This window comes from Sinocyclocheilus rhinocerous, unplaced genomic scaffold, assembly GCF_001515625.1.
Source record: "Sinocyclocheilus rhinocerous isolate Xijiao unplaced genomic scaffold, SAMN03320098_v1.1 scaffold1219, whole genome shotgun sequence".
Classification (NCBI taxonomy): Eukaryota; Metazoa; Chordata; class Actinopteri; order Cypriniformes; family Cyprinidae; genus Sinocyclocheilus; species Sinocyclocheilus rhinocerous.
In genome coordinates, this window is record NW_015634012.1 from 1,135,607 (window position 1) to 1,161,792 (window position 26,186).

The 26,186-nt window shown below is 37.9% G+C and overlaps 1 protein-coding gene across 2 annotated transcripts in view; it reads left to right on the forward strand.

Moving 5' to 3' along the window:
• LOC107744973 (protein tweety homolog 2-like) overlaps window positions 1-26,186 on the forward strand; it is a 47,430-nt gene that overhangs the window by 13,797 nt on the left and 7,447 nt on the right. The window contains exons 3-10 of one of the 2 annotated variants that reach the window (XM_016558805.1): window positions 5,889-6,000; window positions 10,009-10,229; window positions 13,221-13,316; window positions 14,870-14,942; window positions 19,046-19,115; window positions 22,257-22,312; window positions 22,886-22,978; window positions 23,065-23,157. In XM_016558805.1, the coding sequence (XP_016414291.1) occupies window positions 5,889-6,000; window positions 10,009-10,229; window positions 13,221-13,316; window positions 14,870-14,942; window positions 19,046-19,115; window positions 22,257-22,312; window positions 22,886-22,978; window positions 23,065-23,157 (814 nt within the window). Of the gene's footprint in view, window positions 1-5,888; window positions 6,001-10,008; window positions 10,230-13,220; window positions 13,317-14,869; window positions 14,943-19,045; window positions 19,116-22,256; window positions 22,313-22,885; window positions 22,979-23,064; window positions 23,158-24,877; window positions 24,934-25,506; window positions 25,600-25,685; window positions 25,779-26,186 lie in introns of both variants that reach the window. The other variant, XM_016558806.1, reaches the window with a different exon arrangement.

Consider the following 26,186-nt stretch of genomic DNA (forward strand, 5'->3'; position numbering starts at 1 on the left):
GTGGAAAAGTTTATTTATTTCAGTAATTCAACTCAAATTGTGAAACTCGTGTATTAAATAAATTCAGTGCACACAGACTGAAGTAGTTTAAGTCTTTGGTTCTTTTAATTGTGATGATTTTGGTTCACATTTAACAAAAACCCACCAATTCACTGTCTCAACAAATTAGAATATGGTGACATGCCAATCAGCTAATCAACTCAAAACACCTGCAACGGTTTCCTGAGCCTTCAAAATGGTCTCTCAGTTTGGTTCACTAGGCTACACAATCATGGGGAAGACTGCTGATCTGACAGTTGTCCAGAAGACAATCATTGACACCCTTCACAAGGAGGGTAAGCCACAAACATTCATTGCCAAAGAAGCTGGCTGTTCACAGAGTGCTGTATCCAAGCATGTTAACAGAAAGTTGAGTGGAAGGAAAAAGTGTGGAAGAAAAAGATGCACAACCAACTGAGAGAACCGCAGCCTTATGAGGATTGTCAAGCAAAATCTATTCAAGAATTTGAGTGAACTTCACAAGGAATGGACTGAGGCTGGGGTCAAGGCATCAAGAGCCACCACACACAGACGTGTCAAGGAATTTGGCTACAGTTGTCGTATTCCTCTTGTTAAGCCACTCCTGAACCACAGACAACGTCAGAGGCGTCTTACCTGGGCTAAGGAGAAGAAGAACTGGACTGTTGCCCAGTGGTCCAAAGTCCTTTTTTCAGATGAGAGCAAGTTTTGTATTTCATTTGGAAACCAAGGTCTTAGAGTCTGGAGGAAGGGTGGAGAAGCTCATAGCCCACGTTGCTTGAAGTCCAGTGTTAAGTTTCCAGAGTCTGTGATGATTTGGGGTGCAATGTCATCTGCTGGTGTTGGTCCATTGTGTTTTTTTGAAAACCAACGTCACTGCACCCGTTTACCAAGAAATTTTGGAGCACTTCATGCTTCCTTCTGCTGACCAGCTTTTTGAAGATGCTGATTTCATTTTCCAGCAGGATTTGGCACCTGCCCACACTGCCAAAAGCATCAAAAGTTGGTTAAATGACCATGGTGTTTGGTGTGCTTGACTGGCCAGCAAACTCACCAGACCTGAACCCCGTAGAGAATCTATGGGGTATTGTCAAGAGGAAAATGAGAAACAAGAGACCAAAATATGCAGATGAGCTGAAGGCCACTGTCAAAGAAACCTGGGCTTCCATACCACCTCAGCAGTGCCACAAACTGATCACCTCCATGCCACGCTGAATTGAGGCAGTAATTAAAGCAAAATGAGCCCCTACCAAGTATTGAGTACATGTACAGTAAGTGAACATACTTTCCAGAAGGCCAACTATTCACTAAAAATGTTTTTTTTATTGGTTTTATTTTATTGGTTTTTGTTAAATGTGAGCCAAAATCATCACAATTAAAAGAACCAAAGACTTAAACTACTTCGGTCTGTGTGCATTGAATTTATTTAATACACGAGTTTCACAATTTGAGTTGAATTACTGAAATAAATGAACTTTTCCACGACATTCTAATTTATTGAGATGCACCTGTATATATATATATATATATATTAATTCACAAGTATCACATTTTCGGGAGTTGCACCACATGACATTTTACAGTTTGAACTAAACTTGCCTAGTCATAAAAATGTCAAATTATCTGATGTTTTTAAAGATTTGGTAGATTTTAAAGACTTTTTTTTCTTCCGAATTTTAATAAGCTGTCAAGCAGTTTTTCACATGCAGTCATAACAGATGTCATTAACAAAATCTGGAAGCTACTGTAGCAAAAACAGCCTGTTGTTAATGTAAAAAGGTGTAAATGTGTTTTATTCGCTAATGGCATCTACATGCATGTACTGGATTGATTAATATGAACATGTTAAAAACACCACATGTAGTGTTCGTATGATCCACCCTGAAGGGGTCTTTAAGATCTATCTAAATCTTTGCACTTTTTCAGGTTTAGAGACCTGTCTATTTTTCTCATCTGACAGACACTGTGCCCAATCATTACCTTCACATTTACACCTTACTTGCTTTTGGCACTTTAATAAATGGAGAGGTGCAGGTTGTAAGTGAGATGTAACCAGATGAGCAGTGATTTCAGCAGTGTGCTGGATGCAGAGGGCGAGAACTGGGCTCGCACACTCACCGGCTAATGGGTGCAGAAATACTGCTGGCCTGAGGGAGTTCTAGTAATGATATAAGGAAAGAGCCTGGAATCTATCATGCTTAGGGGAAATCAGAGACAGGATTCTCACTCAAACCACCTGCCCCCACACCAACACACACACACATCCTGTTGAGGAGTTATTATTGCCTGCTCAAAATATTTATGCCTGTGGGTATCATGTATTCATATGTTTTGAATGGAGCCGGACAGATAAATTCTTTCATTTGTTGTGTTGCATGTTGTACATTACTTCTTTATGTTGTAGAGCCTTTATTTTAGTTATACAACATTCAAATTCATGCAGTTCAGCTGAAACCAGATCTATGGCTAGCAGTGTCCTTTGGCGACCCAGTTTGTTTTGTCCCACTTTTAAGTTTGAGTCACTTAGTAATGGCACTAATGACATGGGCAGGTATACAAGGGAAAAATACAAGAGAAATAAATCATGACATGAATGCCAAATTAGTGCAGGCATAGACATTCAAATCTGTCCTTAAAATAAGCAAAGAAAGTGAGCAAAAAAAGGGCCGCAGAGTCATTCTAGGTCTAGTTCATGATTCAAGTTCATTTGTCAGAGGAGCGCGTGTTGACTCTGCCGAAAAAAAAGAAGAAATATAAATAAATAAATCGCCTGCTAGGTGTTTTGTTAATTTAGCCCTCATCCAATGATGACTTTGACATCCCTGGGATTTGTGAGTGTTTAAACTGGCCTTGAGTCTTTCTAATCCTCCTCCTCCTCTTAAATGTGGGTTTATTTATTTATTTTAATAATTAACTAGAAAAGGAAAGTTGAAAAATTAAAACAGTTTCAAGGTTATGTGCCTTATGTGGTTGAAGTCCTCTCTGTGCATTTTGGCTGTTTTCTATATCGTTGCTAGGGCTGGTTGCTAAGGTAATGATATACATTTCTGAGGTGCTCTGGGTGACAGATGGATATAGAGATGGATATATTGATGTATAGACAGATATATGGATGTATGTACAGATGGATAATTAGATGGACGGATAGATAGATGGCTTTATCATATTATATATTCATAATAACACTCTGAATATATTCATGTAACAGTCAGTTGTGATCCAGAGTCACTGTACTGTTTTTGCTTTTGTCCGTCTGAAAAATAGCCTTTCTGCTGAAGCCATCAAAGAGAATAAGATATACAAGTCATGCATGTGGTTGCCAGGTTGAGAAAAATAAACAAAACATGGCGGATATTTCTGTCTTGCACAGGTGTGAAGTTCTGATTCGAGGAATGCGTCTCTTAATATCAGGCAGCCCCAGTTATGTTTGTCCGTGAGCCAGATTAAAACTACTTGTTGCCTGTATGTTATATTCTATTCATTATTTTCAGTAACCTTGCACTTTTCCATTCTGTTTTAAACGCTGTTCTTGTATTCAAATTAAGTAGTATGTGACGCTACTGTACAGTCGATACATTCATATATCAAACACATCCCAAAAACAAGAAGAGGTTTTCCAAAAGCAGGGGAAATATATCACACCAGGACTGTGTCTCACATAGTGCTTCTACCATAAGGAGTGGGGGAGGGTGGGTTCGATCCCTTGCTGACTGAGATGGACTGAGAGGCCCAAATGCTTGACAGTCTGCACACATGGTTCTGATGAGGTTGTTTAATGAAGCTGATCTGATGCTGTCTGGAGAAGAGAGTAAGCAGACTGGTTGCTGGGCTGTTATGACACAACACAGCAGTGTAATTAGGTAGACTACAATTCTGGAGGCTGCTTTGAAATATTTACACAGATTTCACATTAGAAGCTACCATGAGACCAGTTGAGTCAAAATGATGAATTTTATAGTCAGAGACTGGTACTGGTGAGCACACTTTTCCTGTTTATTGCAGTAGCCACTGGAGTCAGGTGAGTTTAGACGACTTTATTCTTTGTTTTATGCCAAAATGAGACCTGTGATTTGTGAAAAGGGGAATTTCAATACATAACTTATTAAGACTACTTTCAGTGAATCTCACAAAAACTGCCAATAGTGTCCACAGTATAAGTATTAATCTACAGATTGGGGTCAGTAAAATATTTGTAAAAAAAAAATTGTTTTTATTCAGCAAGGGTGCATTAAAATGATCAAAAGTGACAGTAAATACATTAGTAATGTTGTAAAAGATTTTTCAAATAAATGCTGTTTTTTGAACTTTCTATTTATCAAAAAATTCTAAAAAAAAAAAATGTGCATGGTTTCCACAAAAAATATTAATCAGTACACCTGTTTTTAACATTGATAACAATGAGAAATGTTACAGCAAATCAGCATCAGAATGATTTCTGAAGGATCATGTGACACTGAAGACTGGAGGTATAATACTGAAAATTCAGCTTTGACAAAACAGGAATAGATTACACTTTAAACTATATATATATATATATATATGTGTGTGTAACCCAGTAGAACAAAATTCTACAGGTATTGGGTTTATTTATATTCATTTAGTAATTAAGAGTCAGACAGACATCTATGAATCCAGTAGTCTTCCCCAAGGCCTAGTTGTACCGGCATCAACTGTGGAGGTGAAGCTGAATGGACACGTATGTCAAGCCCTGTTAGACACCGGATCACAGGTGACGATTGTGTTTGACAGCTGGTTTTCCAGAAATCTCCCAGATGTGCCCATTCACCCACTGACTGGATTGTCAGAGACCAGGACAGGACCTGTGGAGAGAAAACAAAGAAAAGGGTTAAGAGGAAAAAATGTCGCACTGAGTGAACGTGTACCCAGGACTGAGTCTGAAAGTGAGGAGGATGATCTGTGCTGTTACTACCCAAACAGGCTAGAGAGACAGCCCAGGCCAAAGAGTGATGCACATGATGGATCTGCTGTGGAGGAGGACACAGTTTACCATGGAGGTGAATTGGATAGACCCCATGCAGAAGCTGCTGAGCCGACACTCACTATATATATAATAAAATAACATTGTAATAATATTCCACAATAATACTGTTTTACTGTATTTTTTTATCAAATAAACTCAGCCTTGATGCTCAGTCTTTTGTCAGAAACTTCTTTCAAAAATCTTAGTGTATGTTTTTCATTAAGAAAATGAAATTATCATAACGCAAAATAAATAAATACAGAAATAATTCTGGTTGCATTCCTGTAATGTAAAAAATACATATTTATCTATTTTATTATTTTAAAATATTTTTTTTGCTATAAAATTGAGGGATTTATATTAATAATTGCAGAATCACCATTGAGACTAATGGGAATGAGAATTTGGGGAAAAATCTGCGTAATGGTCATGAAAATATACAAATATTTCCATAACTTTAAATCTTGAATCAATCCATGAGATTTCACCACGTTTTACTCTTATTGTTAATTTTTCTGGTGTTTCCAACAAGTGGGCCAAGACCAAATAAGCATCACTGACGTGTTAATGTTTTCTGTGTGATGCTAGCAGGTTTTGTACATTCAGAACAAGATGTTTTTGTAGTTTAGTTCAAATAAATGGCCTTTTTTGAACTGAGGAGGATGATTTGATGGAGCTGTGACAAAATCCTTTATCTCATAAGATCAAAGACGATTTGATGATTCCTCATCTGACCCCTTTAAAATTGTCCAAAAAAAAATACACACTTCACCTTTAAATATTTCAAATCTTCAACAAGCAGTTTGAAGCAACATGAGAGAGTTTTATTGATATGAAAATGTATTTGTAACACAAACCATTGTTCTGGCTTGATTTGTTTTTCTCACAGTTCAGCGGTGGGCGTGGGTTTCTATGGAAACAGCGAAACCAACGATGGAGTTTACCAGTTGACTTACTCCATTTATAATGCCAATCACACACTGGGTGGCATTGGCAGTCTGGTAAGAGTTTCACTTCCTTCTCCTGTCACTCATGTTGTCTCATTTCATTGGAATAGCCTGAGGAACACTGATTAAACGAAATCTGAATTTTGCCTGTTACATGCTGCTTGCTGAAAATCTAAGAGCTGAGGGCCTCAGGGGCTTTTCACTGCTGCTGGAGTATGAGTGTATCATGTGATGAGTGGCACACACACACACACACACACAGAGAAACCCATAGATGCAGGAGTTGAGCACTGCTGCAGGCTTCATCACTGTGAGTTGAAAGCTGTAGTCATTGTGTCTGTCCCCTTTTTAACTTAAAGTTTAAGCTGAAGATCGACTCTAGAAACCTTTCCAGATGCAAACACATCCAGCTGACAAGGGAAAACAGTAACAACAGAGAGAAGACTGGGATTATCTGTTCATCTGCATTAACGGGGATTGAAAATCTATCTGCATATCCTCGTGCATCCACGTTCACTGGTCTGCTGGAAATGTTTGTAAGCGTCCTGCTGATCACAGAATAATTGAGGATTTCAGAATGTGTGTGGGAAGGACACCCACCACTGAACGACTATCAACAGACCACTTCTCGAATAATTCAATTTAATATATTTAATTACATTCAATTAAAGTTTAATTAATTAAAATATGTTTAATTTAAAATGTAATTTAACTATTTTATTTTATTAAATAGGCTACAGGTAGCTCAAAGCTTTCTGACAAGTTAAAAAACAAGAAAAAGGTTGTAGGTAATGTTCAAAACAGTGTACTTGCTCATAATGTGATATGCAGTAGTTTGCTTACAGTGAAATTTGTAAGTATCACCATGATTTTAATGCACTTTTTATTTGGTCATTATGTTTTCTGAAGAGCATACCAGTTAGATTATTTTCACAATTGTGTAGTTCCACAACAGTAAGCTTTTAATAAATCCAATTCAAAATCTGTCATTTAACAATTTGTTTGCATCATCACTCAGAAATGTTCATGGAAGCCTCTGCATGGAATTTTGCGTGTGTAATTTGCATGTATTAATAAAATTTAATAGGTAAATATTTGCTATTTTTTTGCCAGGGTCCCATTAGGGTTGTGTCGGTGAGGAAATTTTCCCACCGGTTAATCGGCGTGTGACAACACCGGTAATACCGGTATCACCGCGGGGGCGTTCCCTCTTTTCCTCGCTTTCATTCGCTTTTGAATAGCTTGTAAAAGCGGTGTGCCCATTTTACTTTAACTTTAAAATAGCGGTAATTCGGAGTAAAGCAATTGTTCGTTTCACCGTCTATCGCGGCAAGCCTAGGTCCCATCAGGTCCTTATAGTCTTAAATTTATTTATTTTTTCCTTTCAAATTTAAGGTGAATAAAAAGTCTTAAATAGTTTAAGAAAAGTCTTAATTATCATTTCAAGAGGTCACGATATGACGTAACTTGATGGTTAAACCTCAAAAGACTGATTTAATTAAATAAATATGAGCGCTGCATGTTTCAAAGTAAAAACATGGTGCTTATGCACATTTGGGTCGAATGTGCATTCAAAAAATGTAAACAATTAGAATAATAAGGTGTCTAGAAATTTATATAATCATATATCATAATCATAATTTTGACTCGTGGCTGAAATGTTAGGTTTATAATTTTTATCAAATTAATTTTTGAACTGTTCAAATTTGCAATTTGAACTGCAAAATAGTTTAAAGGGGTCATATGATGCGATTTCAATTTTTCCTTTTTTGTGCATTTGACAAAATAATGTTCTTTTTAGCAGAATCATATGACCCCTTTAAAATGTCATTTTATGGGTTAGGATGTTACTGTGAGCATTGACCCCTAATTAATATTGAATTTTTTGTATTTTTAGGTGTACAGCTCTTAAAAAGCCTTAAGTTTGATTTTAAAAGCTCTACAGATACACTGATTATTCTACAGTGTATTGTTGTATTGTTACTTATACATGAAAATTATTAAATATTGACTAAATATTTCAAAGGAAACGATGATTTGGAAAAATATGATTTTTTTTCCCTCCTAATCTCAGTCGTTGTAATCGTTGTGGATTAAGTGCAGGCTTACAAAATCGTTCCTTTCCATCTATGCACAGTACTGTTATATTTAAAACAACCCACAAACAGTGTTTCCAGCGGTATGTCTTGGATTTGAGGGCTGTGTAATTCAGCATATGGCAGGTTGAGTCTGACAAATGGAGCATTTGGCTGGCTGGCAGAACACTTCTCCTCATACAGCCCTGATGTTCATTACCTGCTGGCATGTGGTGACAACCTCTGTTCTTCTAATACACTGCCTCCAAGAGCTTCCCGCTGTCACTCTCATTCTCTGCCAGTGTATGTTTGGCTCACTGGCCCATAATGCATTGCTTCACGGTTGAGCGATCGTATCTAAATAAGCTGTCTAGAACAGACTTTCCACTGTTTGCTGTAGCTAAAACAACATTCAGAATGTGAGAACAACAAACAGCCATTGGCTTCACTACAACTGCATAAATCCAATTTCAGCTTTAGTGGAAGTTTTTCTCTTGAAATTGAAAGGCAAAGAGGACTGCGTCTGAAGGTCATGCTTGATTGCACAACTGAATTCATGAATGTTGAAGTTATTGGGAGAGTGAGGAGGACGTTTTCGAGCTGCTAGGCTTTATAAACGCCTCCTGCCTGAGGTTGCGTGCCAGAAAATAGCTGTTGCAACAGTGAGTAAATGGGTGAAGTGATTGCCATTTTGCATGCTTCTAACTCTATTTCATGCAGTACCCTTACCTTCCACAAGGGAAGTGAATCTAATGTATAAATGTTAGTCCTTTTGAATCTTAATCTTTATATATCTTAATTACGCTTTCACCATCTCGAAATTATGAGTTATAGAGCTATTATTCAAAAGAGCCACATATTGCAATTCACTGTAACGAAAGCAGAACAAGCAATTATTGCCAAGAATGAGAGAGAAATGCCGCATGATGGCCTTTAAAAAGAGGGAAAGAAGAGGTCAAACGGCCAGATTCAAGCAAATATTTCTTTTTTCAGCTAATATACTGTACGGATGAATTATATAAATGATTTGATGTCTCATAACCAATTTAAAAACAGAATTAGATACAGATTATGTACCATTAATCCAGTCTAGTGTAGCTTACTCTGGCTGGATAAGATGTTTATATAAAATTGGTAGCTAATTACAATAAAGTCACAGCATTCTCATATAAAGGTTGTACACAAAAACTATTATTGCTTTCAAAAGGTTTTTTCACAATTGAACCTTTCAGGGTTGTGTAGCATTCGGTTATTACAGGCCTTACAGACCGGTCGATACATGAATAGATCTCTGACATCGACTCAAGCCGGCTCTAGTGTTTTAAAGAAATAAGCACAGAATATTTAATGGTAATAACTATACACCGTGGCAGGCGGATAGCAGTAATATTTCAGTGGTGACCTGACAAAATCTTCCTGAAAGCATTATTGATTATCTGCTAGTCTCAGTGAATCTGTCAAAAAACAGTGATTGGGGACTAAAGAAACTGACTGCAAACTTGTTCAGTCAAACTGCAACTGCAAACTTGTCTCTTGCCATATATCAGCGTATATAAAATGTTTAAGTTTTTAATCTAAACCTTATTTTGAGAAAGTTATTTAGCTGGTACCTTCATTTAATTTAATCAATTTCTTGTCCTTTAATAAGTCATAACATAATGAAGATATCTTGAAAAATGTCTCCGTGTTGTTGTTTTCTGTCTACACAATGAAAGTCAATTGGGTCCAATATTGTTTGGACCCCCACATATCTATAATAATTAAGGAAATCAACGGGCTTGCGTTTTTTTGGCTTAAAGAATTTCTCCGCTTTCTGTCACTCTCGTCACTTACTTTACTCCTCGGGCAATCCCATGATCCCCTCTGCATGCTTTCTGCTCCCATAGAGAATTATTTGGAAACAGCCATTCGTTTCTGCGCCAGTGGGTCCGATCGCCACTATTAGCCTTGTATTGGTGAGCAGCATTGTTCTTGTCTCCCGTCTCAGGTGGGAAACTCATTGGGTAGTATGCAGGTCGGACTGAAAGAACACCTGGAGCGGTTGGATGAGATATTTTCTCCACGGGGAGACTACACCCAAACCTTGCGCTTCATGCAGCAGATGGCCAACAACATTATCCAGCAGCTGACAGCCATGCCAGACACAAGGAAGGTGCAAGTGGATTTGGCAGTCATCGCGGATAAAACTTCATTCATAGAGTACTACAGGTAAGCTGCCTTTGGCTGGTGGGGTAGTGATGGCTTATTCACTCCTTGCTCTTGAAAACTTTTGCAACAACATGTCCTATGTCTCATCAGAGGTCAGAGACAGGACGGCTCCATGTACTCTAGAGACCGCTGATGTAGAAATGTGTTAGAATGTTTCAGAAGCCCTATTCCTCAATCATGTGACCCTATTTTTCAGACTTCTGACTAGAGATGCACCGATGTATCGGCCAATAATCGGTATCGGCCGATAAATGCAACTTATATCGCTATTGGCTGATTATTCAAAACCAGCCGATGATCAGGGCTGATTATATCCTGTCAATCAAAAGGCAGCGGAAAAACGTGTCAGACTGCAACTCGTACTGTGTGTGAAGTAGGGCTGTGTAAAAAATCGAATGCGATTTTCTTGCGCATCTCGTCAGTAAAGCCGCTTCTGGTGATTAGTAGTAAATCTCCAGCATGTGCTTTCAGATGGAGCGGCGATGAAAGAAAATGGAGATGGAGATGAAAATCGCATTCGATTTTTTGCCCAGCCCTAGTGTGAAGAAATTCTCTCTGTTGAATTTAGGACTGTCAAAATTAACATGACAACATTAACAGTTAAAAATAGCGACATTAAAGCAGGCTCTATTTGACCCTATGAATCACCCATAGTTCAAGCCAGGGTTGCCAGATCCGCAGTTTCTCTCTACACCAAACATTATTTGTAGCACGCCTCCCATCCAATAATTGCAAAGAGCTTTGTGCTTTCTTACTTCTGATAAGAAACAGTCTCAGCTTTCAAATCTTGTACATTCTATCACGAAATTCAAACAATGAATGCCATTTTGACGCTTTTAAATGTGACGTGACAGATTGCTGTAGCACCTCAGTTCAAGCAGCAGCACGGAGCGCGAGTCTCTTCCACTTTTATGTTATAGTGCAAAATAGACATGAATGAACATCAGAAGGTATGTTGAAAGATACAGTATAGCTTACCAAAATGTATCATGTCTTATGTAATCGCTCAATCAGTGTTTCAGCCATGGAAAGATGCCAGTAAAACAGATTGTGAACAGTATGTCACTTAACATGGCATTTACCTCAGCTATGTTATCCACTGTTCACAGTTCATTAGTTAGCTTTAAAATAACACTAAAGACCAGCTTTTTTACTTATAATTATATATGTATGTTTGAATAAATCTGGCATGAAGACAGGTATTTATGAAGACTATGTGCAAATGAGTTGTAAACAGACATTTCAATTTTTATTTGAGTGTAATTGTAATATCTGAAAATGAATAACAGTTGAATATAATAGCTCTGTTGTTAATTTTAACCTTTAATATTATAGTAATGTGCCAAATGACAGGGTTCTCTGTGTTGTTAACTGCATCCTTAAGAAAATCAAACTATTGGTATCTGCATCGGTATCGGCAGATATCATTCTGAATAATTTGGCTATCGTTATCGGCAGAGAAATTCAGTACTCCGCAAACATATGAGCCTATTTTTTAAACTTTTCACCCTACTCCTCAAACATATGACCCTATTTTTTAGACTTCTGACCTTACTACTTCAAACATGTAACCCCATTTTTCAGACTTCTGCCCCTACTCCTCAAATATGCAAGCCAATTTTTTTGTCCTACTCTTCAAACATGTGACCCCTTTTTTTTTTTTTTTTCTAACTTGTGGACCTACTCCTCAAATATATGTCCCCATTTCTTAAACTCTCACTCTGCATCTCATAATTATGGCCCTACTTCTCAAACAAGTTGCCCTGCCCCCCTCACCCTACTACCCCTACCAAAATCAAGTTATTTCTAATGGGGCACTGCCTTAAAGGTGCCAGCTTTGGCCTACTTCTTAATTTTTACTGGCACTACTACTGGATCTCATGTCGACTAGGTTACTTGCGCCCTTTTGGAGCTGTTAGTCTTGTTAAATTGATTTGTATGCCCTCCAAGAAGATTACATTTCCATTTGTAGAACTGCACGTTATGAACTTGCAGTGCATGTATTGACGAGTAGCTAGTGTTTCATGCAGCTAAAGGACTGTGCTATTGAGCAGCAACGGTCAAACGTCTCTTCCTCCATTACTCATAGACAAATTTAATCGCCCAAGCTCTGGACTCTCTCCCTTGATTTATCAAACACCTTTGTCTCTATATATTTCTCTCCCTCTCTCTCTTTTCCTGTCTCAAGATGTGTGGGCATTTTTAAGTCCTCGTGGTGTAGGATTACTGATGAGATTGTGGCTTGCCAGTCATTCCAATAGCATACCAAACCGTGTAGACCTTGAATCAATACAGTACAGAAAATACAGTAAAACACCTGTTTTTTTTTTTTTTACATGTGGTTTCAATGCTCTAACATTTGTTAGAAAACCCTACAAATTAGGTCATTTTGTGAATGTTTTATTGAAATGTTACATACTACATAAAACAACGGTATGTCTGATTACCAGAAGTAACACCTTCTCAGAGTGAGCTGTTTGCCAGATTGTCTGTTCTCACATACTAGGCTGGAGCTCATGAAATTCTTATGTGTCTTTGGTCTGTTCAATTATTAATCGTATGGATGGGAAACATACAACTGAAGATGGAAGAATAATTTGAGTGCCATAAACACCCACTTTTAAAGTACTTAGAGGCCTGCTGACAGTGGGCTCCCACACATCTAAATCACACAGTAGATGAATATTAAAATCAGCACTATCAACTGATTTAAAAAGAAATCGAATGAGGTGACGCACAGTTTAATCAATCAAATTATATGAAAATGGTAGCATAAGCATTATTTGGTTAGAAAAGCACTGACATATGTTTGTTTGTTTTTATATCATTGAACATTACGAGTCATTTTTTTTATCACATTTTTTAAAAATAATAAAATGTACCCAACTGAAAGCACACATAAAAAATAAAATATATATGTGCCTTTTTTATACTGTCTAAACACTTATTTCTGCTCTCATCTTTCATCATCTTTCATTTGCTTTATTTCAGATGGTTAACATACCTGCTGCTTCTGATTTTGGACCTGCTTATCTGTCTCATAACATGTCTGGGATTGGCAAAGCAGTCTCGATGGCTGCTCGCAGTGTAAGTTTGCTCTAAATATCAATATATTAGACATCTGGATTTGGGTATTCTCTTCACAGAAGGAAAGTTGGACCTGTTTTTGTAATCATGAAGCCATTTGATGTCAACATGGAGATAGAAGGCAATATATACTTGCATATACGATGTGTCATATGACCTGTATTTCAGCTTGCATATGATCCTTTCCCGTTGTTAATTGTTTGTATAGTGTCGTGAAGTTGTTTATTCCTGCTAGCTTGAATCCCTAACGGATGCACTGTAAAATAATGCAGCCTCTGACATAAACAGACCTCTGTGGAATGACTTTGAGTGCATCGAGTGCTGTGGCTAGCCAGTCGCCAGCGAGCCCTGCATTTCCTCTCATCTCAATCCTCTGTGTCTCTCTCCCCATTTGCCTTATTGGAAGCTCCTTTAGATCCATCCCCACTTACCCCACTAATGCTTATTGATTTCTCTACCCGTGCGAACATGTGCTCGCCCTTAACTAATTATTACGTGCTTCCAATCCGCTTTATTGGTGCTTTTAAGACCATCCTCAGACGAGAAAGGCTGTTTGAGGAAACCTCGGCTCCATTTTCCATGGCCACCAGGGAGCCGTTTACCCCATTCATCTCTGTCTCCTTTTGACTCCCTATTTGCTCATGTGATCGCTCACATGCTCTTATGTTTGTTCACTTTCTCACTGGTTCACATCTTCATTCATGTGCTTCTTACTAAAGTGTAAACAGGATAGTTCAGTTTCCCAACATTTATTCTTATGAGAAGGTTCTTCTTTTAATAATTCGGTCAAAAGAGTTGTTTTGAATCATTTAGTAAGTAATGATTTACTTAATGAATTACTTACTGAATCTATCATAGCAGCTATTTGAAGCAACATCAGATTTACTTACTAACTGGAAGTTAAGTTGATATTCATGTACACATTCACAAAAATTTTTTTTCGTAATAAATGGTGTTTTCATAGAAAAATCATTGATTGGTAGTATTATAGTAGAAACTACATATACTGTCAAACTACATAACATACTGTAAGTTTGGGGTCAAGTTTTTTTCAGTTTTATTCAGCAAAGATGCATTAAATTGATCAAAAGTGACAGTAAAGGGCAGAAAATGATTTTTATTTCAAATAGATTCTATTTTTTTTAACTATGTATTCATCTAAGAATCGTGAAACAAAATGAATCATGGTTTGCACAAAAATATATGAAGCAGCACACCTGTTTTCATCATTGATAATAATACATTTTTCTTGAGCAGCAAATCAGCGTTTTAGAATGATTTCTGAAGGATCATGTGGCACTGAAGACTGGAATAATGATGCTGAAAATTCAGCTTTGCATCACAAGAATAAATTACTTTTAAAATTTATTCAAATTGATTACTTTAAATTATAATGATATTTCACATTATTACTGTTTTTACTGTATTTTTGACCTTGGTGAGCATAAGAGACTCAAAAACGTTTTACTGACTCAAACTTTTGATAGGTAGTGTATAATTATATTTTTTGACCTCACATCTCACTGTTATTTCCTCTCTTTTTCTAATTTCAGTATTATGGTGTGTGGCGTACTGACCCTGATCATGAGTTGGGTGTCATTAGGTGCGGGCACAGCCACAGCTGTGGTAAGTTACTGTGTTTTCACATGACTGCTCGCTGTAAACCCCCTTTGATCAGTGTCCAGTGACTATGAGTCAGTGACTTCATTCACTAACACTGTCTGGATTTAAAAAAAACAGAAAACAATGTGAATGTTTGCAAGTCAGGGTAGATGGGGTGTGAGCTGAGTGAAACTCTTAGGAGATTATCAGGGTTCAGTGACTGCATTTATGCGTCTCGTGGTGCATGCCAGTTTGCAAAGCTGATTACAAAGCCCTGGTCATTTAAATTAGACAGTCAACTGGCTTAACGGGTGTAAAGAGCCGTTCTCTCTGTGTCAATAAACGGGCCAATTTACTAAGAGTCTCATGTCTCTTACTCTGTCTTCATCTCTGCATCTCTCAGGCTGCATGCATAATAAAGACAGCAAACTGTATTTATCATTCTGAAGATGCCTTATATTTAGTCTTGACTTGTAATACAGTAATTGGGTGTGCAGTACCGTACACCTAGGGGCTAAGTGCCTTGTTCATGATGTCACTGGGCTATTGAAGGGGGATCTCAGGTACTTTACACTTCCTGTGACGCACTTAGCTGACATCAAACAAGCCACTTTTCATTAGTAGTCCAAATCCTCAACCATGATGCTACCACTGCCCTCGCATGAACTAAAAACACGTTTATAACTAACAAATGCAGTGGGAGAAATAGCAAATGCTATTTGCATTGTGTCAAGAAACATTTTTTTTTTAAAGTACTATGTAATATGATACATTTATATAGTGAGTATAATACATTAAATGTAGTAACTCTATATGTAGGCAATATTAAATCAGAAATGGTGCTTTTATTTGTTATTTATCCAAAAGCTGCACTAATATTCAGACTAATGTAATGATTGAGTGATATTGCTCGTATACAGTTCAATAAATAAGACATAAATATTGGCTAACTTACATTTTAGATTCAACATCGCCAACAAAAAGCTACAGCAAAATGACATTTTGTTTCTGAACAGATTGGTGTGTTTGAACAAATCTGTGGGAATCACTTAGTGACTCACTAATAAAGATAGTTGTTTGATTCCTGAATCCTTATTTTGTAAATCAACTAAGTGACTTGAATTAATCTGTTTAATTAGACTGGTTTCTCTCTATAGACATATGAATTGAATATATTGTAGAGTTTGATTGGATGCACAGTCTTTGCTGTCAACCGCAAATATGATTTTCCTCCTTCCTCAAGTCTGTTTTTTTTTGCCATTCTAAATCGAGTTGGAACAGAAACCATAATCTTTACTTTCTAAATAATATCTCTAAATTCAATTTTAAAAAATGAGGTAAAGTATCAATGAATTGGCTTAATTATTTTAGCTCTAGTCTTTGAGGAGCTATTTATGAGTCAGACCTGAGCTCTACGTTGATTAGAGTTAGAGCCGACGCTTCAGTCGGGATGTCTGTGGGGAACAGAACTTAAGACTGCTCAATGAGGGGTCAGAACAGAGGTCAGGCCCTGCAGTAAAGTGGATTACTCCAGCAGTGACTGACTACATCGATTCCCTCCTGTTACTGATAGTAAGAGAGAGTGGAAACAAGCCTTGCAGGAACTGTGTGACTCTTCACACCTTCATTCTTCCCTTTTTTTATTTCAGAGAAAATTTACTATTGGGATCCTATGTGAACCACTCTGTAATGGATTTGAGAAAAAAAAGGGGGGAAAAAACAGTGTAGGAATCAATCAGTAATTTAAATTATGATAATTCAGAATTCAGAAATGATGTTAAGTAAATGAAATCTTCTGAAATATCACAATCAAAAAATTAATTGATAAAAAACATATCAATAGGGATATACAGAAAGCTGTAGATGACAATGTCAATTATATTATTTATCTTATGAATTGCAAATTGAATATTTTTTCAAATTATCAATGTTTTTATTAAATTATTTTATTATTATTTTTTCAAATTATCAATGTTTTTATTAAATTATTTTATTATTATTATTATTATTTGTCCTAGCGATTTTCCCACTTGGGTGCAGGGTCTGCTGTTCTGCACGCCCGTCTCCATTTGGCTCGGTCCAGAGCATCCTCCGGGGCGATGTTGGCGTGCCGCATATCGTCCTTCAAACGGTCGAGCCATCGCTTCTTGGGCCTTCTGCATGGTCGCTTGCCGTGCAGGCTTAGTCGGAGTGCTGTTCTCGTCACCGATCCTTCGTCGCTCCTTACGACGTGGCCATACCACCGGAGTCGTCCTTCTCGCATCTTCTCCACGATTGGGGCAATGCCCATCCACTTTCTGACGTCTTCGTTTGTCACGTGGTCCCATCGGTTCAGACCCAAGACACCATCGCAGCATTCGCATTTCCATTGCGTGAAGGGCCTGCTCGTGCTTGGATGTTGCTGGCCAACACTCCGATCCATAGAGGGCTATGGGACGTACCACGGTCTTGTAAATCTTTGCTTTCTGCTATGGCAGTCATTCGAATGGGCATTCGTCGATCGCACAGGATGCCGGTGACTTAACGCCATTTCATCCAGGCAGCATTGACTCGGTTCGGGCATCCGGGAGGGTGTCGCCATCGCTGCTGATGACAGATCCGAGATACTTGAAATTGGTCACCTTCTTCAGATCTTTGCCGTCAATGCTGATGGCTCCGTTCGTCTTGAGGCCCGCATTCCATATACTCGGTCTTATTAATACTCGGTCCGCATTCCGTACTTGTCCAGTCGGGCCTTCCATTGCTGCATTTGGTCTTGTAGCTGTTGATGGTCTTCGTTTGCCAATAATATGTCGACAGCGAAGAGGAGCAACCACGGGTGGGTGGTTTGGATGTCGGCCGTCACCGTGTCCATGCATAGGATGAATAGGAGCGGCGAGAGGGCTGATCCTTGATGGACTCCGACGGTGATGGGGAAGTATGGTGATGATTCGACCAGGGTTCGAACCACGCTGGTGACGTTGCGGTAAAGCACTTGGATCCACTGGACGTAGGCCTCGGGCACATTGTCGGACCGGAGGGCGTGTCAGATTAGGTCGTGCGGAATTTTGTCAAACGCTTTTTCGAGATCCAGGAAGGTAACGTGGACTCGCCTGTTTTTCTCCCGGTATCGCTCTATGAGGAGCCGGGCGGCGTGGATGGCGTCCGTCGCTCCGCTGCCTTTGACAAAGCCGCATTGATTCGGCGTGACGGTGATGATCTGCCGTAGTCAGGCGTCCAAGATTTGCTCGAAAATCTTCATGGCGTGGCATAAAAGGCGAATCGGCCGGTAGTTGAAGCATTCCGCGACGTCGCCCTTACCCTTCCAAATGGGTACTGTTGTGCTGGTCGTCCAGGTCATCGGGACCGCCCGTGCCTTCATCAACCATTCGGTTGAAAATTACGGCGAGGATCTCAGCACCTCTAATTATTACTATTATTAAATTATCAATTTATCCTCATGTCTAGACATCTTACAATTTATATAGTGGATTTATTTGATTTATAGATTTTATAATTGATTTCTTAATTGATTTGCTGATTCTTCATATGATTACTGAGTGGCCACACTAATGCATGTAGTCTGAAATGTATGTAAAATCTAAAATACACACCAGTGCATTGGTTTTTCCAAGCTGGATGCATTTTATGTTGGTCCTGAAACAACAACGTTTTGGTCCAGCAAACAACAGTAGTCCTAACCTCACCCCTAACCTAACCTATGGGAAATGATTGATAAAAATGTCCCGTAAATCCCAATGGCATCCTTAGGCCTTGTGTTGAAATTAAAATCTGGTTGGTTTTGCCATCCAGTTTGTCACTTTTGAGTCTGAATGCATAAATGAGCTTTTAGAGTTTTGTCAGCGAGAAGATTGTCAGTGCACAGCTGTTTAATTAAAAACAGTGTTCATGACACTTTCCCTCAAGAAAGTTATATACACCTTGCTATGTGTACTGCGTTAGGCTAACCGAGACTTGTCATTTGCACTTATATATTGTTGCTCTTTTGTTAGTATTGACTGCTTTTATTGTCCTCATTTGTAAGTCGCTTTAGATAAAAGCATCTGCTAAATGACTAAATGTAAATGTAAATGTTTAAAAGATTCTGCAGAATTGTAATTGTGAGCTTGTTGTTTGATCTGTTCTAGGGCACCAGTGACTTTTGTGTCTCTCCTGACAAGTTCATTGTCAATCAAACCAAAGACTCCTTAAGTGCAGGTAAGTAATATTTCATTGCTCTCTATATGCCTGTGTTTTTGCATGAACCGCATGTTTTTAACACATGCTTAAGTTTAAAGACATATCCTATATGGCAGTCAAGGTTTCTTGCACCAAAAACAGTCATAATTTAGTCATAATCATTTTCCACACTCTCTCACATTTAGAATGAAACCGTTTTTGCTACTGTACCTTTAAACTCTATATGTAGATCAGAATGGATTTATTCCTGGCAGGAATGTTTCACAAAATACTAGACGCCTTTTTAACATAATGCACCACTCCAAAGCTATTCAAGAAAATCTGGTAATAATCTCTCTCGATGCTGAAAAAGCATTTGATAGAGTGGAATGACACTTTTCTCAGTACTAGAAAAATTTGATGTGGGTGATAAATTTATAAATTGGATTAAGATTTTGTATAAAAGTCCTACAGCTCAGGTATTAACTAATAATACTTTGCCTGGTCCCTTTAGTCTCCAAAGAAGGGACTAGGCAAGGTTGCCCCATTTCTCCTCTTTTATTTGCGCTGACTGTAGAGCCTCTTGCTCAGTACATTCATTCTGGCCCTTCTATTCATGGCTTTAACACTTTAAATACAGTCAATAAAATATCTTTATATGCATATGCTATATATTACCAAACCCCATGTGAGTCTGCCGGTTATTTTGGATACTATTAATGTCTTTGGGATGTTTTCAGGGTTTAAAGTTAATTTAAATAAAAGTGAGCTAATGCCCATTGGACTTAAAGATACGTCTTCGATACAATCTTCTCCATTTAAAGTCTCAATGGAAAAATTGACTTATCTTGGAATTATACTGCCAGTTTTACCCCTTTAATTTCCAAATTGCAAGCTAATATACAATTTTGGAGAGCAATTTCACCCGATTTCACTGTTTGGTAGAATAAATGCAATTAAAATTATTTTCTTACCACAGATACTGTATCTATTCCAGATTATTCCAATCTTTCTACCTAAATCCTTTTTTAAGCAATTAGATTCGATTATTCTTCCGTTCTTGTGGGGATATAAAAATCACAGAGTTAAGAAGGCACATCTCTGTAAACCTAAACAGGAGGGAGGTCTGCCACTTCCGGACTCTTGTCTTTATTACTGGGCTTCTTACATAAAACTAATTTCAGTGTGGTTGGATGATCATAGTGCTCCGCACTGATGGGGCTCTGGCATCCTTTAGTCAGCTGCAATATAAATTTTCCCCAGAGTCATTTTTTTTAGTTTTCTACAGATTAGGAATTATATACGTGATCATACACCTTCATTGGATCATCACCCTTAATTATTGATAAGTGTCTTAATCAGTGTAAAGGAAGTAAAAAGGCATTATCGATCATTCATGATCTGCTACAATCCTCCCTCTGCAAGTTTTCTTAAGGAAGAATGGGAGAAAGAACTAGAAGTGGAATTTTCTGAGGAAACATGGCAGACGAGTTTAAAGGATATTAAAGAACATTCTATCAATTCTAGACACTGCCTTATTCAGTTTAAAGTCATTCACAGGCTACATTATCCAAAAAATAAAGTACATAGAATTTTACAAAATGTCTCATCTCTTTGTGACAAATATAATTCAGTAGATGCTGATTTGTCCCAGTTTTATTTTTTGCTCCAAGATACAGAGTTATTGGAATGGAATTTTTTGATGTGCTTTCAGAGATTTTTAGGGTGCAAATGCTGCCGGATGCGGCACTTTTCATTCTGGGACTTTCTGAACGTATGCATCCATTATCAGGAGCACAACACAACATCTTGCATACAGTTTAATTACAGCCAAGAAGTTACTACTGTTTTTCTGGAAGAAAAGGGAGGCTTCTACAGTCAAATTATGGCTTTGAGGGGTGATTTTGATGTTTTTTTTTTCTTCTCTTTTCTAATTTTGATTGTATTGTATTCTTTGTACAGGTAAAAGAGACAAAATATGCAAGATTGCAAATCCATCTTCAAAATGTTTGACTTTCAATAAAACTTATTTGAGAAAAAAAAAAAAACTATATGTAAACGATCTCTAATGTGATTGGTGGCTTAATACTGAATAGCTGCTATGTGGGCGGTCATATGTTAAGGGAATAGTTCACCCAAAAATGAAAATTTGCTGAAAATGTATTCACCCTCAGGCCATCCAAGATGTAGATGAGTTTGTTTCTTCATGGGAACAGATTTGGAGAAATGTATCATTTCTGAGCAACACATTTATAATTTCTGAGCAATACATTAGTTGCTCACCAGTGGATCCTCTGCAGTGAATGGGTGCCGTCAGAAATGAGAGTCCAAACAGCTGATAAAAACATCACAGTAATCCACATGACTCCACTCTGTCAATTAACGTCTTGTGAAGGGAAAAGCTTTGTAAGTTTGTAAGAAACAAATCCATTATTAAAGGGGTCATATTTTTTGTGTATTTGGTGTAACAGAATATGTTGACATGCTTTAATGTTCAAAAAACACATTATTTTTCAAATACTGTACATTATTGTAGGTCCTCTATGCCCCGCCTCTCTCAAACGACTTTAAACCTTTGCTCTGACCAAAATACGAGTCCATAATTCATAGTAACGCTTCCTCTAGTGAAAAGTCCACCATCAAAAAGTCCTCCATTAAAATCCACCGACATATTTGTTTAGAACTGTTTTGGATTGTTTTCGCTTGTAAATGGTGCTGGATCTGTGCATATTTCTATGACAACCTTTTCACTGTAGAAAGCAATATTATGGATAGAAGACTTGTATTTTATCCGGATATAACGGTTTGAAGTTTAACATTTTTTAATGATGGATTTGTTTATTACAAACACGCAGATTTTTAATTCACAAGATATTCACTGATGGATTGGAGTCATGTAGATTATTTGTGGATTATTATGGATTATTGTGATGTTTTTATCAGCTGTTTGGACTCTCATTCTGACGGCACCCATGCATTCACTGCACAGGATCCATTGTTGAATCTGAGGTGTAAAGGTGAGTACATTTTCAACAAATTTAAATTTTATGGTGAACTATTCCTTTAATGTGCTCATGATTAATGATCATTTCCAAATGAGTCATTTTGCTAGTTCAGTTTCATTTAATGGCACAGACTGTAAGCATTCGAATGTTTACTGTGTTTCTGTGTCCCCTGCAGATATGGTGCACTATTACCTTTACTGCAGCCAGAGTCTTCCCAATCCGTTCCAGCAGGTAAACGATTCCCTGGCATGTCAGCGTTCAATTCCTCCCACAACTCCTGACACAAGCAATTAATGGAGCTTACAGATTCATTTGACTTCTAATTGAGGCAAATACCCATGTTAAAGCCATTATAATGTTTCTGTAAAAAATCTGCGTGGCTAATTAAATTATGAATAGGCGATCAAAGGGGGTCTCTTTTGTCTGTAGTTTTGAGATAATTTGATTTGTCTGGCTTTCTCGCATTGCCTGTGGGAATCCCGTGAAAGCTTTTCCACTGATTTAGACTTTATTCTGTGCTGGTTAAGCTGCTGTTTTGGATGATCTATTAAAGTAAATGTTCTGGGGGAAAGTCATAAAGCAGATGTATAAGACAGATGTAACCATTAACCGAATTTAAAACCTTAAGAACTGTAAATCCAGATGTAAATACATATCCTCAGCAGGGATTACTGACCTTTCACTAGTCATTGCATTAACAGAAGGCAGAACCTATCGCATGTCTGTGTAGAAATCCTTTAGGTCAGTGGATGGACCGCTTTAGGTCACATGTTTGTCTGATTTGCTGTTGTTTCTGTATTGCAGTCTTTGACCGTCTTCCAGAGGTCTTTAACCACCATGCAGATACAGGTGCAAGGTTTGCTGCAGTTTTCTGTTGCAGTGTTTCCCACCGCAGAGGTGAGAGTGCTGTCAAAGAGGGTTCTGCGTCACATTCTGTACCTCCTTTTCTCCAAACATTAATTTCCCAATTTGAATCATTTCAGAAAGATCTTCTAGGAATTCAACGGATCTTGAACTCCTCAGAGTTCAATTTGCATCAGCTTACCGCCTTGCTGGACTGCCGTAGTCTGCATAAAGTGAGTCATCTATCACCAGTCTTGTTCACTGTTTTTTTTAACCCAAAACTGCCCTCAATGACAAATAAGAGTGTTCATTTTGGACTCTCATTCTGACGGCACCCATGCATTCACTGCACAGGATCCATTGTTGAATCTGAGGTGTAAAGGTGAGTACATTTTCAACAAATTTAAATTTTATGGTGAACTATTCCTTTAATGTGCTCATGATTAATGATCATTTCCAAATGAGTCATTTTGCTAGTTCAGTTTCATTTAATGGCACAGACTGTAAGCATTCGAATGTTTACTGTGTTTCTGTGTCCCCTGCAGATATGGTGCACTATTACCTTTACTGCAGCCAGAGTCTTCCCAATCCGTTCCAGCAGGTAAACGATTCCCTGGCATGTCAGCGTTCAATTCCTCCCACAACTCCTGACACAAGCAATTAATGGAGCTTACAGATTAATTTGACTTCTAATTGAGGCAAATACCCATGTTAAAGCCATTATAATGTTTCTGTAAAAAATCTACGTGGCTAATTAAATCATGAATAGGCGATCAAAGGGGGTCTCTTTTGTCTGTAGTTTTGAGATAATTTGATTTGTCTGGCTTTCTCGCATTGCCTGTGGGAATCCCGTGAAAGCTTTTCCACTGATTTAGACTTTATTCTGTGCTGGTTAAGCTGCTGTTTTGGATGATCTATTAAAGTAAATGTTCTGGGGGAAAGTCATAAAGCAGATGTATAAGACAGATGTAACCATTAACCGAATTTAAAACCTTAAGAACTGTAAATCCAGATGTAAATACATATCCTCAGCAGGGATTACTGACCTTTCACTAGTCATTGCATTAACAGAAGGCAGAACCTATCGCATGTCTGTGTAGAAATCCTTTAGGTCAGTGGATGGACCGCTTTAGGTCACATGTTTGTCTGATTTGCTGTTGTTTCTGTATTGCAGTCTTTGACCGTCTTCCAGAGGTCTTTAACCACCATGCAGATACAGGTGCAAGGTTTGCTGCAGTTTTCTGTTGCAGTGTTTCCCACCGCAGAGGTGAGAGTGCTGTCAAAGAGGGTTCTGCGTCACATTCTGTACCTCCTTTTCTCCAAACATTAATTTCCCAATTTGAATCATTTCAGAAAGATCTTCTAGGAATTCAACGGATCTTGAACTCCTCAGAGTTCAATTTGCATCAGCTTACCGCCTTGCTGGACTGCCGTAGTCTGCATAAAGTGAGTCATCTATCACCAGTCTTGTTCACTGTTTTTTTTAACCCAAAACTGCCCTCAATGACAAATAAGAGTGTTCATGATCATGAACAGGGGAGTTCTTTTTAAAAACTGGTTTAATTTAAAAAAATGTTATGCCTTTTTATGAGCTTTTATGCTATTTTCAACAGAAATGTTATGTAGAGTGAACATCAAAAAAAAAGTTCCTTACACCTTCAATGCATGTAAGTGTACACAAATTAATTCGAAGACGTTTATATATATATATTTTTATCAGCTGTTTGGACTCTCATTCTGACGGCACCCATTCACTACACAGGATCCATAGTTGAAACTAAGGCCTAAGGGTGAGTAAATTTTCAGCAAATTATAATTTTAGGCTAAACTATTCCTTTAATGTGCTCATGATTAATGATGGTTTCCAAATGACCCATTTTGATGGTTCAGTTTCATTTAATGGCACAGACTGTAAGCATTTGAATCTTCACTTTGTTTCTGTGTCCCCTGCAGATATAGTGCACTATTACCTATACTGCAGCCAGAGTCTTCCCAATCCGTTCCAGCAGGTAAACGATTCCCCGGCACGTCAGCATTCAATTCCTCCCTGAACTCCTGACACAAGCAATTAACGGAGCTTACAGATTCATTTGACTTCTAATTGAGGCAAATACCCATGTTAAAGCCATTATAATGTTTCTGTAAAAAATCTGCGTGGCTAATTAAATTATGAATAGGCGATCAAAGGGGGTCTCTTTTGTCTGTAGTTTTGAGATAATTTGATTTGTCTGGCTTTCTCGCATTGCCTGTGGGAATCCCGTGAAAGCTTTTCCACTGATTTAGACTTTATTCTGTGCTGGTTAAGCTGCTGTTTTGGATGATCTATTAAAGTAAATGTTCTGGGGGAAAGTCATAAAGCAGATGTATAAGACAGATGTAACCATTAACCGAATTTAAAACCTTAAGAACTGTAAATCCAGATGTAAATACATATCCTCAGCAGGGATTACTGACCTTTCACTAGTCATTGCATTAACAGAAGGCAGAACCTATCGCATGTCTGTGTAGAAATCCTTTAGGTCAGTGGATGGACCGCTTTAGGTCACATGTTTGTCTGATTTGCTGTTGTTTCTGTATTGCAGTCTTTGACCGTCTTCCAGAGGTCTTTAACCACCATGCAGATACAGGTGCAAGGTTTGCTGCAGTTTTCTGTTGCAGTGTTTCCCACCGCAGAGGTGAGAGTGCTGTCAAAGAGGGTTCTGCGTCACATTCTGTACCTCCTTTTCTCCAAACATTAATTTCCCAATTTGAATCATTTCAGAAAGATCTTCTAGGAATTCAACGGATCTTGAACTCCTCAGAGTTCAATTTGCATCAGCTTACCGCCTTGCTGGACTGCCGTAGTCTGCATAAAGTGAGTCATCTATCACCAGTCTTGTTCACTGTTTTTTTTAACCCAAAACTGCCCTCAATGACAAATAAGAGTGTTCATGATCATGAACAGGGGAGTTCTTTTTAAAAACTGGTTTAATTTAAAAAAATGTTATGCCTTTTTATGAGCTTTTATGCTATTTTCAACAGAAATGTTATGTAGAGTGAACATCAAAAAAAAAGTTCCTTACACCTTCAATGCATGTAAGTGTACACAAATTAATTCGAAGACGTTTATATATATATAAATAAGAGTATGATCATGAACAGGGGAGTTCTTTTTAAAAACTGGTTTAATTTAAAAAAATGTTATGCCTTTTTATGAGCTTTTATGCTATTTTCAACAGAAATGTTATGTAGAGTGAACATCAAAAAAAAAGTTCCTTCCTTA